This window comes from Alligator mississippiensis, chromosome 2 (assembly GCF_030867095.1).
Source record: "Alligator mississippiensis isolate rAllMis1 chromosome 2, rAllMis1, whole genome shotgun sequence".
Classification (NCBI taxonomy): domain Eukaryota; kingdom Metazoa; phylum Chordata; order Crocodylia; family Alligatoridae; genus Alligator; species Alligator mississippiensis.
The window spans coordinates 291,890,514-291,909,853 of NC_081825.1; the positions used below are offsets into that span (position 1 = coordinate 291,890,514).

Consider the following 19,340-nt stretch of genomic DNA (forward strand, 5'->3'; position numbering starts at 1 on the left):
CATCACTGGTTGCCGGGTAGACTGGCAGGGTCTCTAGCCCCCTCCCAATCCGGTTGGTTAGAACAATAGGGAGCATAAGCCCCTCACCCAGGTATGTGATGCCAGTCACGTAGGCAGAGGGAGCGGGTTTCCCTCCCCTCCCCCAGGAATGTATCCAGCTCAAGTTACAACCCAGGGTTACCTAAAGAGCCCATGGGATATCTGCCCTTTGCAGAGACCATGTTAACCAAATTGTCACATAGCAGAGTTTTTAGGGAGACACAGAGGTGGCATTCTGCCACAGTGACAACATGCCACTTGCAGAATTTCATGATCTTTCTGTAACTGCGCGTGGTGCATCACCGGGTTGTCATCAGAACACATGGCATCTATCACTGCGAAGAGTTACTCTGGTTTAAAGCAGCTGATTACTACTACTTTTTGATACCACAGCCATGCCCACTTTCCTGGCACACCGCTGTACAAACAAAGAACAAGGAAATAACCCTTGACCGAATGAGTGGAGACTCTCACTTGCCAGGTATTAGGTGCTAGAAAAGGAAGACCCTCCCACCTTTCAGCCAAATAGTCTGGTACTTCAGGCACTTGACCAGACAGCAGGATATCCAGATTCTGAGTCCCATCAGCTGGAGGGACTCTGAACCTCCTCAGTCAGAGAGGGGGTGTGAACATGCATCTCCTGCTTCTTCGCAAAGTGCTGAAACCTCCAGCCCATAGGCATTACTTGGAGCCTTCTCCAGCCCTCCTCTTGAAGCTGATCCATTGGGCAGCTGAGAAGTAAAATACGCGGAGCCAGGAGAAAGCAAATAATGAGCGCCCATGTGACCTGGATGCTGCCATGAAAGGGAGGGGGCTTTAGGCTCTAATCTCTACTTCCCTCAGTGAGGTAGAGACTTCCCCAGTGCTGTTCATTCATTGTATTCAGCAACTATTAAATATCCTTATATAATATTTACATTCACTATGAATACAGCTGATATTTGTATTAACTATGAATGCCAGCTTCTAGAGAGCTGGGAAGTAGACTGAGCAATGCTTACAGACTGGTGGTTAGGGTACTGTGCTAGGAAGCAGAAGATACAGTCAGTACAGAGGTAGGGGGTCCTAAACTCTCCTGCCCCTAGGCAACTGCCCTAACCACTAGGCTGCTGGGCAAACTGGTAAGCTGCCTGCCTTCCTTCTTCAAGCAGGTACATGCATAAAACAACCCTATTTTGTCACATGGCCAAAAGCTGCAGTTATGTGGGCTAAATCCATTTTGGTGTGAAAAATGAAATGAAAAATGAAAATGGATTTAGCCCTTACTTTCCAAATGAGGAATCTCTAAGGTATCTCAAGTTAGCCCTCAAAACCAAAGCACCCACAATCTCTAGCCAGTCTGAAATGGTTACCTCTATGAACTTTCAAAATTTTGAAATGTTTTCCAAAATTTTTCAAAAATCTTTTATCTTTGACTTATCCTACTATATCCATTTGCCCTGTTTTACCAAAGATCTACTAACATAAGTCTGGTAGTTTCTGTCTGTTGTAAGTAGGTCTTTAGCATTTCTATATGGTTACATTTCCAATTGTAAAGCCTGCAAAGGTTCTAATGGGGTCTCAATTCTATGTGTGTTGATGAATATATACCTCATTTTTTAACCACTAAATTGATTACTTTTATGCCACTTATAAAATTATTTTATCAGAACCCTTTAAAATTAATAAATGGGACAGTCTCAAGCCTACTGAAGACTGAATACTACACTTCTTCAAAACTATGGTAAATACATACAAACAATTCTACTTTATTAAAAAAACACTCATATTTCAAAGCAAAACACAAATATATACCTTTGCAGCATTGTATCTCCTGCCGTAAAACTAAGCTCATTCTTATAGATTCTATATCATGACTAAAAACCCATGTGAGCCTTTATTCAAGGAAAAGTTATCGTCTTAGATATCCACGTGCATTGAATGTGATAGGAAATGCAAATGTGTATCTAATGGCAAAACAGGAGTTCACCTCAAGCAACCTTCACAGTAACCTCTGACTTCTGGAAGTATGTTGCTTCCCCTTGTGAATGAAGAGAATGACTTAATGAAGCCATGTGGACAAAGGGAAAGATCCCATATAGAAATAAATTTGGCCTTAGATCACAGTCAATGCCAATACATCAAAACTTTAGGTTGAGTAACAATATTTGTGCAGCTATGGATCAGAAAACACTTTGCAGAATTTCCCTCTTGCACATTTTTATCCGCTTATAATATATTTCCCCAGAAGTAAGCCAGACTTCAACTCCACTGTAAAGGAACTAAAGGGAAATAGCTTTTCAGGGACATGATGCCATCTGCCTACCCTACAACAGCCCAGCTCTGAGCATACTAAACAATCAACTTTGTAGTAGACCTGCCCCTGCAGCCCTTGTGAATAGTTGCTGGTGAAGCCAACATCAGTTTTTGAAAGCAGAAAGACTGTAGGACTGACTAGACACCGAAGGAAAAGATAAAAAAGCAATCCCAGAAAAAAAAAGCATAATCCAACCTATGGTTCAGGAACTTCCAGAAAGATTCTTTCTAGAGCTCATTTCCACCCCCTAAACTCACATTGCCTAGCTCTTTACTGCTCAATTAACCACGCTGAAACCAGTGAGATTACTTGTTCAGTAAAATGCTATTTAATGCAAGTGCAGGTAGAAAAATCTATCCTTTATATGGAAAACACAACGATTTTTCTACTCATTCAGTCCCTAACAGCCATTTCCACAGATGGATGGAGACAAGTAATGAGATTTTTTTTTTAAATACAATAAAGCTACGAGCTAAAGCAAAGACAACTTCATGCATTCTAATGACAGCAAGTGCACAGCAGACAAACTGAGAAACATGGGAAACTATTGGAATTGCATAACTCTTTTTCACACTAGTAGTTCCCATAACCATAGTTTACAGCAACATGTATTCCACAAAGGAAAGCATAAGAAACAGTGAGCAAAGCTGTACCAAAAAAGGCAAAGACTCTGTAAATACGGTGGGAGGGAGAAATGCTCAGAGAGTACTGTGCGTTTCATCTTACAGCTGAACAGCCTCTTGTGAGGCAGTTACAGAAGTCTGCGTGCAGCAGAAAAATAAGTTGGCTGAACAGACTCTAATCGATACTATCTTTAAGTGTTGTGCTTCAGTGGGTTTCACAGACTTTCATTCATCATCTACACAACCACGCGCATCTGCCAGAACCGACATCCGATATTTTGTGAAACTTGCATGGCTTCTTACCTTGCAGTGAAATGTGACGGTCGTCTATCTCTGTGGAAGACTGGTCCTCAGCAGCTGGCGGGGGCTTATTAGATGCCATGTTCAAATTGAGGAATATGGTCTCATTCCCACAGTACTTCAACTGCCAAACTGAAATGGAAAAAAAAAGTTAGAAAATCAGAACCCTGATGTTTCTGTTAAAAACTGGAATTCAAACCGCGTTGTCTGACAGGAGACTTGCTTTTATTCAGCTAAGGTGTTTCCTTAGCTTAGCTGAAGTGACTACGCCTTCTTTTTGAATTATAAAGTTATTGTCCTTTGGCTCCGTTCGTGCTATTTCTAACGGCTGGCTGAAGTCCAAAGCTCAAATCATGAATTCAAATGTGCCTTGTTGTGAAAAGGAAAGCCTTGCAATTAGAAAGAGTCAAACACTGTAGCTTTCTTTTTTAAGGAAGTCAGGTTGACAAAGGCTCGTGGTACCTTCTGTAAATGTTACCAACTATCCCAAAAGGTTTTCTTTAAATCTTTGTAACATTACAGACTTCTTTTCCTGCTCAGTAATTGTTATAACAGCCTGGAAACAATAGAAGCTGAGCCTGCAAAGATTAGAAATTAAAGTGTAACAAAAAGGTGATGGTTGACACAACCGAACAATCATTCTTGCTGTTTTCATCTGTATCTTAGCTACCCTTTATCTCCCCCAAAGACACTTTTGCACAAAGGAGTTTTATTTTCCAACTCTTTTCTGGACACCTCCTTCATCTAATGTAGTCTGAGAGAATGATATGAAGTATCCTTTTAGAAAATACAGTATTACATAAGCAACCACAGTAGCTGTATTGTTCAAATTTGTCACTAAGGGGAAAACTGGACTTTCTTAAATACAGACTAACAATTTTTTTATCAAAAAGTTCAAAACAAAGCTGAACAGGCCTGACCTTAAATAGACTTTATAATACAAATAACAGTACACTTGCATCACAAAGCAAAGGAAGAACATGAGTATGGTCGTAAGCTCAAAAGTTTGGAAAAGTGAGATATAGAAGTGCCCATGTAAGGTTAATTTGGTCCCCTTGGGCACTTGCATTTCGACTCAGTCCTCGTTTATGTGAGCACATGCTATTTTTTCACAGAATGCCCATCTCCTTCAGTACACCAAATCAGCGGTGCTCATTAACTGAGCAGCTCTTTGATATGCTGTTTTGTCCTTATGGTTCAGTGGGTGGCCCACACTTTATCCCTGGTATAGTAGTTAAGCCCTGCTCTGGAGATAGAGTTATTAAAGTTTCCTTAAAGGTTCATCCCTACAGTATCCGAATGCTTCTCAAACAGTAATGAATTTATATTCACTTCATCCTTAGGAGATGAGGGATATTGTCCCTATTTCACTGACAGGAAAGAGCAGTACAGACAGATCAAAATCAAATGTATTTACAAATTTTGGGTGCCCAGTTGCAGGATATAGATATATGAACAATTCACCATGGTGTCAAAGGGGACATAGCTTTAACATGCATCCACTGCCCCCTGACTACTGTCTTGCTCCGTGCTCTTGTTCTACGGTAAGTAGAAGCTAGGCTGATTGCAATTACCACCGATTAGCTGATGCACAATAAAGCCAGGCCCCTTTTTACCCTGCCACTGGTTGTTCATATGTCTATGCCCTGAAACAGCTCGGATGTGATTTTCCAGCATGCTTATCCTTAAAGAGCACTCTGTATGTTCAAAACACAGCTCTCGCTGAATTCAGCTACAGCTGTAAGTGCTCAGCACTTCAGCAAATCATCTGGAATTGCATGTGCAGTTCTAGTCACGTCTGTTAAAGAAAAATAGGTACAAACTAAAACAAATGCAGAGAAGGACTGCTAGGATTATGAGTGGAACAGGGAGTCTACCAGACATGAATAGACTAATAGAGCTTGGTTTGCACAGCTTAACAACACAAAGGCTTAGAGAAGATACAACTACCTTCTTTAAATCCATTTAAAAATCATAGAAAAGTAGAGCTGGAAGGGACCTCCAGAGATCATCTAGTCCAACCTCCTGCCCAAGGCAGGATCATCCCTATGCAAACCATCCCAAGAAAATCCTTGTCTAATCTATTACTAAAATGACAAGGGCAACCCTGCCACAAAACTGTGTCACACAACTGCAAAGCATAGCACCCTAACCTGCCACAACCATGGCCAATGTCCTGCTCCTGCAAGGACTGTTAAAATACACTTGAGATATTCAAAGAGGGCCATGAACCCTGCTTGCTCCAGAGGATGGCAAAAACCTTCACACCCTGGACCAATCTGACCATGGGGTAAAAGTCCTTCCTGATCCCAAATGTGACAGTCAGACACCCTCTAGCCAGGAGCATCTGGGTTTTAGTACAAGAAGAAGAAATGGCACACCACACTCAAAATCACCAGTGTTGGCTGCAGCCAATACCCAATGCTTCTAAAGAAGGTGAAAAAAATCCACAGACGTGTTGAAACAGGAGCAATGCCCAGAAGCATGGGAAATACCCATAGCTTAGCTACACCTAGATCATTCCTGACCATTACTTATCTAACCTCTTCTTGAACACTTCCAATGACGGAAAGTCCACAACTTCCCTAAGCCATCTATTCCACTGCCTCACTGGGTAAATGTCATGGAGGGAAAAATACCTCATAAGCTAAAGTACAGTGTTGGCATAAGAACAAGTGTGTATAAACTAGAAATTAATACGTTTAGGCTGGAAGAAGGCTTCTAGCTGTCAGGAAAATGAGGTTCTGGAACTGCCTCCTTATAGGAATAGTGAGAGCAAAAAACCTGACTAGTTTTCAGATTGAAGCTCTATCAAAAAACAATGTTGTGCTGTGATAGCTTACAATAATAGCATGCAGGATTCAGTGACCCTGGATTTCTCTTCCAGTCATCTCTGCCTATACCAGACTAATGGAGCCAAGTCAAGCACTAAGAAAAAGAAGATTGCACAATTAATGACCACCTACAAAAAGTTCAGTTTAAGTAACTGGATTAACAGCACAGAGGAGTCCTGGGTATATCTACATCAAGGTCTGGCAGGGACATCCCTGTATATACTCCACCCACCAATTCCCACACTCGCTTGCAGTGAAGCCATTCTAGGGTTCACCCTAGTAGCTGCTCTCAAGCAAGACATCCCCTGTGCAGCGTCACCAGGGTATTTCTGTGTTGGGAGTCTGTGAGTAGGTGGGCAAGTTGTGCCTGCTGGGACCTGCAGGAGATGCAGTCCAGATACACCATCTGCGTCCGAGGCAGGAATACAATCCCTGTTTTCTGGGATGACTTTCAACTGCCTTAAACTCGAGAGCATGCTGTGTTTCTGAAATCTCCTGCTCTGTTCACTGCACACTTTCTACTCCTGCTACAAAGGAAATGGGGTCTAAAGATGAGAGCCTCTTTCACTACACAGTCCTGATTCATCCCATAGCAGTGCCTGCACCTTCATGGATTTTGCACCCTAAACTCAAGCAAGTTTCTACTGAGCATACGCAAACAGATTTTTCACAAGGTAGCCAAACTGGGTCGATTTTTCATGGGTATGGTAAAAGAAACATCCCTGATCCAAAGGGTATTTGCTGGCAAAATGTTATGTCCTTGTTTCAAAGCACGAATGTACTTGAGCTTTTCAAGATAAGGTCACCAGAATCTTCTTCAGACTGAATAACAAATTAGTTTTCCCTACTCTCATTCTCAAAAACATATGAATCCCTTTGCCTCAATTTTTCCAGATAAAAAACAGAAACCCAGCATGAAAGTTAGCAAAGTTATAAGCAACTGTACGCAGGGTCTTAGAATAGAAAATACAGGATAACTGCAAATATAGGCAGTTAGCAATCTTAATAATTATGATTGTATGCCTAAAACCCTGATCATTGTACTAAAAATATTCTGTATTCCTCCAGTTTCATCAAAGGTTCAAAACAAAAGGTAAATATTTAAGACACTGAAAAAATCAGTCTGTCTTTCCTTGAATTTAATCTTAAACAAATATTCAGTTAAAAAAGAAAGTCTGCCCCCACATTTCAGTTTTCTTGGAAGGCCAACTGCAAACATGGAAAAAATAAACTGCTTTGAAATCCTCAAGCAGTGAAAATAAATGTTCAGTTCAATACCAATATGTTCCTGGCTCTCTTCTTTTTTTTTTTTTTTTTGAGATCTGAAGGCCTGCTCTGATGATTCATGTGACAATTGAAGTCAACTGGAACTGAGCTTTTGAATATGCAAGTCTGGATTTGCCTCCAAAACTCTAGAATGGTTGTTTTTCAAATTTATTTAAATAACAAAAAAAATCAAATTCAATTGTTCACTGTAAAGATGAAGCAGGGGGCAACAGGCAGAACACTGGGGGGTGGATGCATAGCCTGTATTCTACTCCAGCTCTACTGTGTCATCTAGATCAAGTCCTTTTACGTCTCCAACACACCTCCTGACTCTTACCTCTCTGGGATGAAAGCCCATCAGGCTCAAGACTATCTCCAACTATTCAACTATATGCTCATTGATATGGGACCCTGATCTTGGCTGGTGTCTCTAGGTACTACTACAGAACACAATCAGTTAATGTTTAATAGTGTCACATAGAATCCATGCTGCACTTGGATTCGTTACTACATTCCCTAAATGAAAACTAACTACAGCACTTACCTCCAGGGCTAGACTGTGCCCTCTGTATTCATACTGGGTGTGTCTACACATGCAATTAATGAGCCTTAAGGTTAACACGTATTAAAATAAGGTGCAGTAACTGCATCCAGGAACACATCTACACGTGTGCCTGCACTGGGAGCAAATTTGCTCCCAACAGGAGCAGTCCAGTCCAGGGCTGCTCCTGCTGCCTTGCCCTGCTCTCCCTCTGCAGCAGCCAGACAGAGCTCCAGGTTACTACTGGTGCCAGCCTGGGACTGGCAGGAGGAACAGAGTGATTAGTGGCCTGGGATTCAGGGAGCAGAAAGGAGTTGTCTCAGAGGGAGGACAGCTCCCAGCTGTGTGGAACTCAGGATCACAGCCTGGTTTGGCAGCACTGGCTTGGGGCAATGCCCTGTGGCCAAGCAGCAGCAACACCATCCTGAGCTCTCTCCTCGCTTTGCTTGCTGAGGGGATGGAGGAGCTCTTGATCCCAGAAGTACCAGGCTGGGGGCAGAGATCTTCCCCATCCTCTCAGCCCTGCCACTGCCTGCGCAGTGCATCCCACAAGTCCCAGTGCTGCTTACCCCTCCTCCCCACATTGCCTCCTGGTCATGGAACTGCTTGGCCTGTGCAAAGTGGCTAGTTTTCACTTCAGATTCAGATTCTGCCGCTTTGCTTCGAATCATTGCCTTGAATCAATACAGCCAAATCTGATTCGGAGAATCGGTTGCTGCTGAACTGGACAAATCTCCGAATCAAACAGGTCTCATCCCCTGCTACCTGTCCCTGCCTGGCCCCAGCAACCACCTCTTTAAAAAAAAAAAAAAAAAAAGCCCCGCACTCACCAGTTGCTGCCAGGTGGGGAGGCAATACCCACGGCCCCCCACTGCCCCAGGCTGCATGGGGGGACCCTGCCACAAGCCCCCAGAAATCCCAATGACTGCTGCAGGACCTGGTGAGTGTGGGGCTTTTCTTTTTTTTTTTTTTAAGTGCCAGGATGCTGGGGCCGAGCAGGGTAGCCATTGACAGGGCTGGAAGAGTGGGCGGCAGTCGGGAGGCACTCAGGGGAGCTGGGGGAGCAGGCAGGGGATGGGGGCTGGCTGGGGCCCCCCATGGTCCCCTCCCCCCTCCTCCAGCTCCTGCCCCCTACTTACCAGCACAGAGCCTGGGTTCAGCTACCTGGGGCAGTGAGTAGGGACTGCCCTCGCTCTGAATCTTCCTCTGAATCTTTTCTGAATCAATTCAAAGGCTTCAAAGTGATTCAGACCTTTTTACTGGTCTTCCAATTCAGATTTGGAGATATGGCTGCCGAATTGGGCCAAAACTCCTCCAAATAGAATCAGCACTCAAAGCTTCGCACAGCCCTACTGCTTACCCCCCACCCTCCATAGCTCTCCCAAGTTCCGGCACTGCTCAGTTTCCCCAGGCAGGAGTAGAGTCAACTGGGGCAGCACTGGGACCCAGGACAGAGAGCTCCCCTGTCCCCTCAGCAAGCAAAGTAAGGGAAGAGCTCGGGGCATTGCTGTTGCTTGGCCACAGGACATCGCCCCAAGCCAGCACTGCTGAGCCAGGCTGCAATCCCATGTTCTACACCAGAGCCGTGGACAGCTCCCCACCCACTGCTGCCTACGCTGACGGGGAGCAAATTGTTTCCGGTCAGCAAATACACATGCACTACTGTACAGTAGCTAATGCATCATTAATTTAGTACCTATATTTCCTGATACTAGCAAGCCATCCATTAGCCTAATTTACTACACAGTAAGTCCTACACATGTGTAGACAGCGATGCTTTACCGTACATTAGTCTAAAGCACAATAAAGCGTCTTGTGTAGACGTGCCCACTGAGTAGCACCATTCTTCCAGTCACTTTGACTTCACCAGGGTTTCACTCATAGTAATGCACTACCCAGTATGAATAAAGGTATCACATCTAGCCTGTAAATAGTCTGCTCCATATGAAGCAGTCATTAAGGTTACTTAAAATTTTTTTTCACGTTCTTATAAAAATGTACCTCTTTTTTACTTTTCATTTAAGTTGATCCTTTTATTATGTAATCACTTGACAGTTATATATAGCTATACCAGGACTTTGTAGTAGTGTTGTCACCTGCATTCAAATAAAAAAAAAAAATCACATTTTATCATTGAAGTAAAATTGATTAAGACCCATTTCCCCATTGGGCCTCCAGAAAGTGCTTTCTTTAATAATTGTCTTTATGAATAAATTCCTGAATCAGAAGAAAGAAAGAATCCAAAACAAATAGAGAGGTTTCATTAGCAAAGATGGCAGAGCTTTTGAATTAGATTTGGAGTCACTGAAGTAGCTGAATTTAGCAGTCCTAGTTGCACCAGGTAGTGTGATGATGTGATTTAATTTTATGAAAGGAAGAATCTTCCAGCTGCAGAATACACAGGATTTCTAATGGAATTGCTGTTATTTTCAACAGTCTGAGTAATTACCACACAGTAATTACAAGATAACTTATCAGTTTAATAACGCACATGTTTACAGTAATTAGGCACTTTATGTGGGTAAACACTGTGCACACTGATGGAAAAGCAAAGTAAATTTGCCTGTGCACAGCTTTGCATTCTTGCAGCTCTGGCACCAGTACCTGAGCCGGGATTCATAGATTCATAGAAGTTAGGGTCGGAAAGGACCTCAATAGATCATCGAGTCCGACCCCCTGCATAGGCAGGAAAGAGTGCTGGGTCTAGATGACCCCAGCTAGATGCATATCCAACCTCCTCTTGAAGACCCCCAGGGTAGGGGAGAGCACCACCTCCCTTGGGAGCCCGTTCCAGACCTTGGCCACTCGAACTGTGAAGAAGTTCTTCCTAATGTCCAGTCTAAATCTGCTCTCTGCTAGCTTGTGGCCATTATTTCTTGTAATCCCTGGGGGGCGCCTTGGTGAATAAAACCTCACCAATTCCCTTCTGTGCCCCCATGATGAACTTATAGGCAGCCACCAGGTCGCCTCTCAACCTTCTCTTGTGGAGGCTGAAAAGGTCCAGGTGCCCCAGTCTCTCCTCGTAGGGCTTGGTCTGCAAGCCCTTAACCATACGAGTGGCCCTTCTCTGGACCCTCTCCAGGTTATCCGCATCCCTCTTGAAGTGCGGCGCCCAGAACTGCACGCAGTACTCCAACTGCGGTCTGACCAGCGCCCGATAGAGGGGAAGTATCACCTCTTTGGATCTGTTCATCATGCATCTGCTGATGCACGATAAAGTGCCATTGGTTTTTCTGATGGCTTCGTCACACTGCCGACTCATGTTCATCTTGGAGTCCACTAGGACTCCAAGATCCCTTTCCACTTCCATGTCACCCAGCAGGTCATTTCCTAGGCAGTAGGTATGCTGGACATTTTTCCTCCCTAGGTGCAGCACTTTGCATTTCTCCTTGTTGAACTGCATTCTTTTGTTTTCTGCCCATTTGTCCAACCTGTCCAGATCTGCTTGCAGCTGTTCCCTGCCCTCTGCCGTGTCCACTTCTCCCCATAGCTTTGTGTCATCCGCAAACTTGGACAGAGTACATTTCACTCCCTCGTCTAAGTCACTGGTGAAGACATTAAAGAGTATCGGTCCAAGGACGGAGCCCTGCGGGACCCCACTGCCCACACCCTTCCAGGTCGAAACCGACCTATCCACCACTACTGTCTGGGTGCGACCCTCTAGCCAATTCGCCACCCACCGGACTGTGTAGTCATCCAAGTCACAGCCTCTTAACTTGTTCACCAGTATGGGGTGGGATACCGTATCGAAGGCCTTCCTGAAGTCTAAGTATACGACATCCACCCCTCCTCCTGTGTCCACGCATTTCGTAACCTGGTCATAAAAAGAGACTGGATTAGTCAGGCACGATCTGCCTGCTACGAACCCATGCTGGTTTCCCCTCAGCATAATTTGTCCTGCCGGGCTCTGGCAAATGTGAGCCTTGATAATTTTTTCAAAGACTTTGCCAGGGATGGAGGTGAGACTGACTGGCCTATAGTTGCCCGGGTCCTCCTTTCTCCCCTTTTTGAAAACAGGGACCACATTGGTCCTCTTCCAGTCCTCCGGGACTTGGCCCGTGCACCACGAGCGTTCAAATATTCCCGCCAGTGGCTCTACAATGATGTCGGCCAGTGCCTTCAGTACCCTCGGATGGAGCTCATCCGGGCCTGCCGATTTAAAGGCATCCAGTTCTTCCAAGTGACTCTCCACCATCTCAGGGTCTACGCATGGAAGTCTGGCGCCTTGCTGCTGCCTCTCTACAACCCCAGTGAGAGACTTGTTGTGCCCCTCACTTAGGAACACTGAGGCAAAGAACTCGTTGAGGAGTTCAGCCTTGTCCCCCCTGGGATGTTTAGAGCTAGCTTATGTAGCTCTACAATGGACTGCAGTCTGCAGAAGAAATGTACTCTTGAATCTTTCTAAAATACCCAATCCTGAAAAATCTTGCTTACATAAAAGTGCACTCATACTGCGGAGTTCACGGATGTACTCAAGGTCAAAAGTGAATTACAGACCAAAGACCCTTTCAGCCATGCCCTAGCTGCTAGGTATGGGTAGATAATAGTGGATATAACTCACTGAGCCACTATTGCATATATCTTTGTAGATTTGTGTCCCTACCATGTCCACTTTTAGCCAGATTGCAGTGCCAAAGTTCACTACAGAGTTCTCCCCTCCCCGCATGTGTCTATCTGGCCTAGCCATCCAGCACACAAAGTTCAACTGTATTATCTCTAGCGTTCATGTGTACAAGGCCACAAAATTAACACCAGGGTTTTTAAGGATGGAAACACTCCTGTTTTGAGTCACCTGACAGCTTTCGGCTGGTGGTCAACATTTTTGGATTGGAGTAATTTAGGCTTACTGTTAGAACCTGCCATTTCTATAATCAGTACAGTAGAGAGTTAATTATTCGTTAGTCCATTAACTGGAACGTTTTGTATTGACAAAGCCACCAGCCCACAGTTAAGCTTTGCTCATCAGTGAGATAACTGTGCATTGTTTATTTACCAGCGCTTTGAGGTTTTAAAACGGTACACAGTACCAGACGTTTATATCTGGTTGTTTCTTCATATTTTTTGTGTAGTACAATAACCATAATTTTCAGCACTTCATACTGTGGTGTTTGATTATCCCAAAAGTTGATTATCTAGAATTATAGTGACACTAATTATTCCATATAACCAACACTCTAATGTAGCAATGTTCCTCTAAACTGTGTGCAGGTTTCCAAATCTGGGATTTCTAAATTCATTGGCATAAGGGAAGTAAATACTGAACTTCTAAGAAAAAACTTGTGACTTGTTTCAAAAGGAATTTTACCAGTATAATAGCCCAGGATGCACACTTTGATTTCAAAATTAGTGGACATTAGGAGTGTATCTGAAGCAATTAATAGGAAAAACTCACATACTGCAGTGATCCAAGTTTTCATTTTAAGGCTTTAAAAATTCAAGAGCAAACTGGATGCTTATCTTGCTGGGATCCTATGACCCCAGCTGACTTCCTGCCCTTTGGGCAGGGGGCTGGACTCGATGATCTTCCGAGGTCCCTTCCAGCCCTAACGTCTATGAAATTTATAAATTCTCTACTGGTGAATCCTCTGTATCTATTTCAGACTCTTCTTTGTATCATTTATTCCAGATTCAATATCAATATGAGGAGTTATACCAGTGTACGTATAGTGTTATAACTATGCAGGTGCCGTTATGTCAAGAAACTTCCCATTTGGTCAAGCCCTAATTAGATTAAAGCATATACCCAAAAGACTGCATTGGAAAGGTGTTGTCAATATTGCTGTTCACCTATCATTCATAGGTATAAGTGGTTTTAAGGTGATTAGCACCGTAAAAAATCAATGTGGGAGCAGATAAGTCACTTTAGCCGAACACTTTATGGTAATGGAATTACAACTATTTTTACATGGAGCCTCAGAGTACTTGTTCTTCCTTCTCTTCTCTGAAGTGCCACTGATTATTTATGACCAGCCTGGCGATTCTGAAAGACTTGCCCTGTGGAGAGGCCTCTACATATAAACTAAAGACTGTTCCTAGCAACAGATTATTATTACTCGTGAGTTCAGTTGGAGCAGATGTCATGGACAGAAATAGAAGATTTTTGTCTTGAGTAGTTTTTTCATTGTAGGGTCTTTTCTCCATCCTAATATTTAGCTGAGACCTTGTATACTTTATTTTGCACACCTTGGAACAGACTGAGTCATCTCTAAGAGTTTCAAGCTTTCCAAGTTGATGGATTTCTTCATTAGAAACTATTTTTCCCATTCAAGTATTTTATCATAATCTTCTAAATGGGAAAATCTGACGGGGTCATAGTCCTTGCACATGTTTAAAAGAATGCTCACAGGGACCTCCCCCCCCATAGTTAACATTTTCATCACAGTAGTGAGGGGCTCATAATAAATCACACAATACTGCAGTCCAATCCACACAGGCTTCCCACCTTGCCACTTCATTTACGGCAGCTTAGCCAGTTTTAAAGAACATCACTGAACTGAAAAATCATCAGAGCGTTAGCTTGCTTTTTATTATGAACTTCTAAGAAATTCTTGCAATTAAACCCCCTCTCAGTCTGAGCTCCTGCTCCAAACTGACTTTGGAAGTAGTTCATTTCTAGACAAAAGAAAATTGTTTGTACTGTATTTTTGGGTTTCAGCAGAGATGCTTCACAGACAACCCTCAGGCCCTGCTACACCCAGGCGTGGTGTTCCTGCATCAAAGTTAAAACTCACTGGGCTCATCTACACGAGATGCTACATCACTGTAGTGATGAGCTACATCACCAGAACTTGTTACAGCGACATAGCTTTGGTGGGCATGAACCGTGATGCTGAGGCTACTACACAGTAGCAACAAGCTTACTCGGTCTGCCTTTGTCTGTTTTCTAATAAAATGTTAAAAAAAAAAAGTCATTTAGTACTTGCTTAAGCACCCACTTTCACCTAAGAAAACTGAGTTAGATCATCAGGCAGTGCCTGAGAATATCACTGCTTTTACAGTTCAATATTCATGATATTATCTGGCTCATGAAAGTTAAAAGATGAGCTAAACTATTAAAGCAGGGTCGTTCTGATTAAACTAGTCCCTGTGGTTTCCTGAGAGAAAGAATGACCTTCTATCAAGACTCGAGCCCTGTTGAAGCTGGCAGGGAAGAGGGGCCTTGGCTTTGTTCTGATCCTACCTAAGTCCTTGTTGCAAAGAGGATTGCATCACTACCCCCTTTCAAAGCAGCATTAAAGCATGCTCCACCTATGAGGCTGGAAGATCTGCATTATCTGGGGCAACACTGCATTATCCCTAACATAGGACAATACCCAGAGACTAGATGGTGAAAGACAGGAACAGGGAACATCCCCATTAACTCTGCTACAGCACAGTAAAGAATCAAGCTCAGTGGGAATTATTGGATAAACAAGGAATACAGAATTGGCCTCAAACGACAGACCAAACCCAGTACCCTGGGTTTATTCATATAAATATTTTGCTGCTCATAAGAATAATGGCACTGAAGACTACTTGCATGAGTAAGGATTACTCAAAGGAGTAAAGGTGGCAAGACTGTACACTGTTATGACTTGATGACAACTAGTGACGGTACATTTGTTATTTGCCCAGGGACTTCCTACTGTTCTATTCATAATCCTGGCAGGACTCCAAGCAAAACATATGAGTATATAAAAGTAATGGCACTTTTTTATTCCAACTAATGTTACTTGTTTGTCTTTGATTTATAAACTGATAGTATTTCCAATTGCACATGTACCATTGATCTTCTGATTACATTTATCAGACTAGAAATATGCATTTAAAAGTCTTTCTTAATAGCACTTTTTGTTAGACGTAATTGCTGCCTTTAGTAGGGCCACTGTACATTTTCATTTACACTAAACTACTAAGGACATAGGCCCAGGGTGGCCAAACCATAGCTCACCAACATGGTACTTGCAGCTCTGGGGGTGGGAGCTGCAGCCGCGCTTTTTACTCCAGGGTGCGTTCCCTGCGGGGAAAGCCAGACCAGCTTGGCAGTGCAGGGGTGGGGTGGGCAGTGGTCACCACCATGCCAGGTTGCTCAGCACCGCTCTCCCCTCCCCATCCACCCCAGCTCTCCAGCTTCGGTGGAGGATCGGATGTGGCTCCCTGGCCACCCCTGACAGGCAGACAAGGTTCTTTGCGTAAATGTGATATCTTTTATTTAGGGTCATATATTTCCAGTTCCAAAAACTGGACACCTGTCACGCAGCAGGGAGGGGGGCATATGATTGTGGGAGGGCAGTGATATGCTGGTGCCCTGCCCCTGCCCATTCTGTTGCCCCTCGCTCCCAAGCCACAGCCCCACCCCAGCCCAGCTGCTGCCCCTCACTCCTGACCCACGGATCCCAGCCCTGCCAGTGTCCCTCACTCCCAACCTGCAGTACCCTGGCCCCCTGAGCCAAGCTAGTGCCCCTCACTCCCAATCTGCAGACCCCTGGTGCTGGCAGTGCTCCACACACCTGAACTACAGACCCCTGCCCCGCTGGTGTCCTTCACTCCCAAGCCACAGCCCCCCCCCCCCCAACTGATGCCCCACACTCCTAAGCAACAGCCCCCCAGCCTTGCTGGTGCCCCTCATTCCCAACCTGCAGCACCTTGCTCCCCAGCCCTGCAGTGTCTCCCGGCTGCCCCGTCCCCGCGAGCACAGGCACCAGCCCAGGTCCTGCCGGCTGAACCAGCTCCCTGCTGCCCTCAAAGCACCTCTTGCCCTCTTCCCCACTGGAGGGTCAGGCACCTCCCCTGTCCTGCTGCAGCCCCTGAACACAGCCACCTTCCCCCAGCACTAGCAGTCACCTGCCCCCTTCACACACCCCATCCCTACCACACATCCCTGCCACCCCCCGCCACGGACTGTCCTCAAGCTCTGGCCCTCCAACCCACAGCCCCTCACCCCCCAGACTTACCTATATCCAGCTGCTGGGATGCTCCCACCCCTGCCTAGCTACATGCTGTCTATGTGCATGTGCGCCCTACCTCGAATCACCCTCCCCCAGCCCCAAGTAACTCCTTGCTAGGACAAGCCTGGAAGTGCCAGGAAAATCTTTGAAGCTGAGCTGACCAAATCTGGGAAAAACCAAGCATATGGTAACCCTATTTTAAGTTGGAGAAATTGTTCTTTGCAAGCTTTCAGGCACAGACACCCTTCTTCAGGAACAGGGAGAGTCTGCTGGTGTTTAGGGTTCTTCTGGATGGAGTAGAAGCCAAAATGCAAAATGCAGTCTGTGAAAATGCAAATCAGGATCAGAGGCTGTGGGAGAGAATAGGTGTGAGTCAGGTGGGTGGTGGGGGGAAGGGGGAAAATATTGAACTGGTGATAGAATGTAGCTGGTAAAATGCAGACAGGTTACCCTTGGTTATCGGTTACCAGGCAGGTTATAAGGTGCCATAAATCCAATATCTATATTTAGTCCATGATTTTTTGTATCCAATAGATTTATAAAGCAAAGTTCGTAGACTCGTCTATGAAAGGTGTTTTGTAAATTCCCTTTGAGGATTAGAACTGAGAGATTGGAGATCAGTTGTCTTGTGAGAAGTGTGCACCCAGAGGTAACTGGGTATTTTTGTCCTTGATAGCTTTCCGGTGTGTGTTCATTCTAGCACACAGTTGTTGTTTGGTTTCTCCTACATATTTTCCATCAAGGCATTTAGTGCACTGGAGGAGAGATGTTGCATTTCTGGAGGTGCAGGTGTAAGATCCAGGAATGGAGTTGGTTCTGTTGTGGGGTGTAGTTATTGTGTGGGTGGTAGAGTTACACTGGCAGGTTTTACAGGTCTTGTCCCGAGATGCTCTGGGTCCATTCAGTGTGCTTTGGGCCATAGGAACTTTGATTCTGCTGATGAGGTTGGCGAGGTTTGCTGCTCGTTTAAAGGCTAGGGTGGGTGGTTCTGGAAAGATCTCGTTAAGAATTGGGTCTCCTTCTACTACAAGTTGTGATTGTTTGAGGATTTTCCATATAAAGTCCAGGGAAGGATGGTATGTCATAACTAAGGGTGTACAATTCATGGGGATTTTCTTTTTGTACTGCAGCAGCACTTTTTCCAGCTATTTAGTTGCTCTAATAAAAGATATCACATTTACCCAGAAAACCTTATCTTAACTAAAACTCTGAACTTTCACATATTCACGGGGTTAGATTTTGTTCTTGCTGTTGTCGTTCACAAAATATACACACCCATTTTCTTTAAATCTGCACACTGCCTCTTATTTCAATAAGCACACTTTTCAGGCTTTTTATCTTTAGCAGTGAAGATTTTTTTATCTTCTTTTTAAAATAAATTGTATAACTTATTTCTTTAAGATTAATGCACTGGATCTGATTTTGCCCTGAAAATGTATGAACATAGCTCCTAAAGCAAGCAGCCTGATTCCTGCACATGAAGCCAAGGCTAGAAATTGGCCCATGGAAAAACTTGTGTGTTGTGTTCTGTATTTGACTGTGCTCTATTTTTAGAGCAACTTTTCTTCAGAAGTATTTGCTCCCAACTAGAAATCCAAGGGTGGAGCATTTACTATAACAACTGACCTCCAGCTACCCTCACTCAGGTCCCTTTTGTCATTATTAAAGAACATAACATGGTCAGAGGACTTTAGCTGTCAGCCCGGCAATTTAGACAAAAGAGTGATGTAGAGTTAAGTGGGTTAATGCTTTATTCTTTAACCCCTTCAATTCAGGAAAATTAAAGCCAACCAGAATTTTGCTCAGGATTTCATCTCTGGAGCTACCAGGCATAGCTGCAGCCATTCCAACTTATACACTTTATCGATACCTTTGACCAAGCGGAAAAACAAAACTGATGGTATTTCCTGACCAGCCTTGTTGCTGCTCTATGAAGCAGAAATGGAGGCACTTTCTTCAATGTAGAGGATGTCTGAAGGCTCCCTAGCCCATCGCTCTGCCCCCAGCCCTGCCCCTGCATGGCACAAAGCAAAACCAGTGCAGGGCATCCCGTCACATGAAACACGTCCTAAAAGCTGAGAAACTCGTTATATAATTAAAACATGGTGAACAATGGGCTGGCAGATTTGTTTTGTTCAGTTGGGAAAAGTGGGAACGTGCAGGCAGGTCGAGTGCTCAGTTTCAGTGTCTTTCTACCCAATTAATGATGTCCTCTGTCATAACGAGAGAAACATCTTTATGTGCGTGGCCACTTGAGCCGCTCGCCATCTTCCTGTCCCCGATGTCCTAAACCTGGTTCATTTGTCCAAATTCAAAAAGGAAGAGGGAGGAGGACTCGGTGTTAATTATAGTAACATTAACTCTCACTTGGCAATCTGACAGACTAGGATAAACAGGAACATCCAGCCTATTCAAATCGAGCTGATTTTAATAAGTTGCAGTTTTATTTAGCAAACTCTTTGTTCTCCTCCGGGATTAACATTCAAAGTGCTTGTTTACTTTAATAGAAGCCTG

General features: G+C 44.2%; 1 protein-coding gene across 6 annotated transcripts in view; it reads right to left on the bottom strand.

Annotated features, from left to right (window-relative positions):
• SYNE2 (spectrin repeat containing nuclear envelope protein 2) overlaps nucleotides 1–19,340 on the bottom strand; it is a 287,230-nt gene that overhangs the window by 250,124 nt on the left and 17,766 nt on the right. For all 6 annotated transcript variants that reach the window (XM_059723316.1, XM_059723319.1, XM_059723320.1 and 3 more), the window contains exon 2: nucleotides 3,262–3,390. In XM_059723316.1, coding sequence (XP_059579299.1) covers nucleotides 3,262–3,340 — 79 coding nt within the window. In that variant the 5' untranslated portion in view covers nucleotides 3,341–3,390. The remainder of the gene's footprint in view (nucleotides 1–3,261; nucleotides 3,391–19,340) is intronic.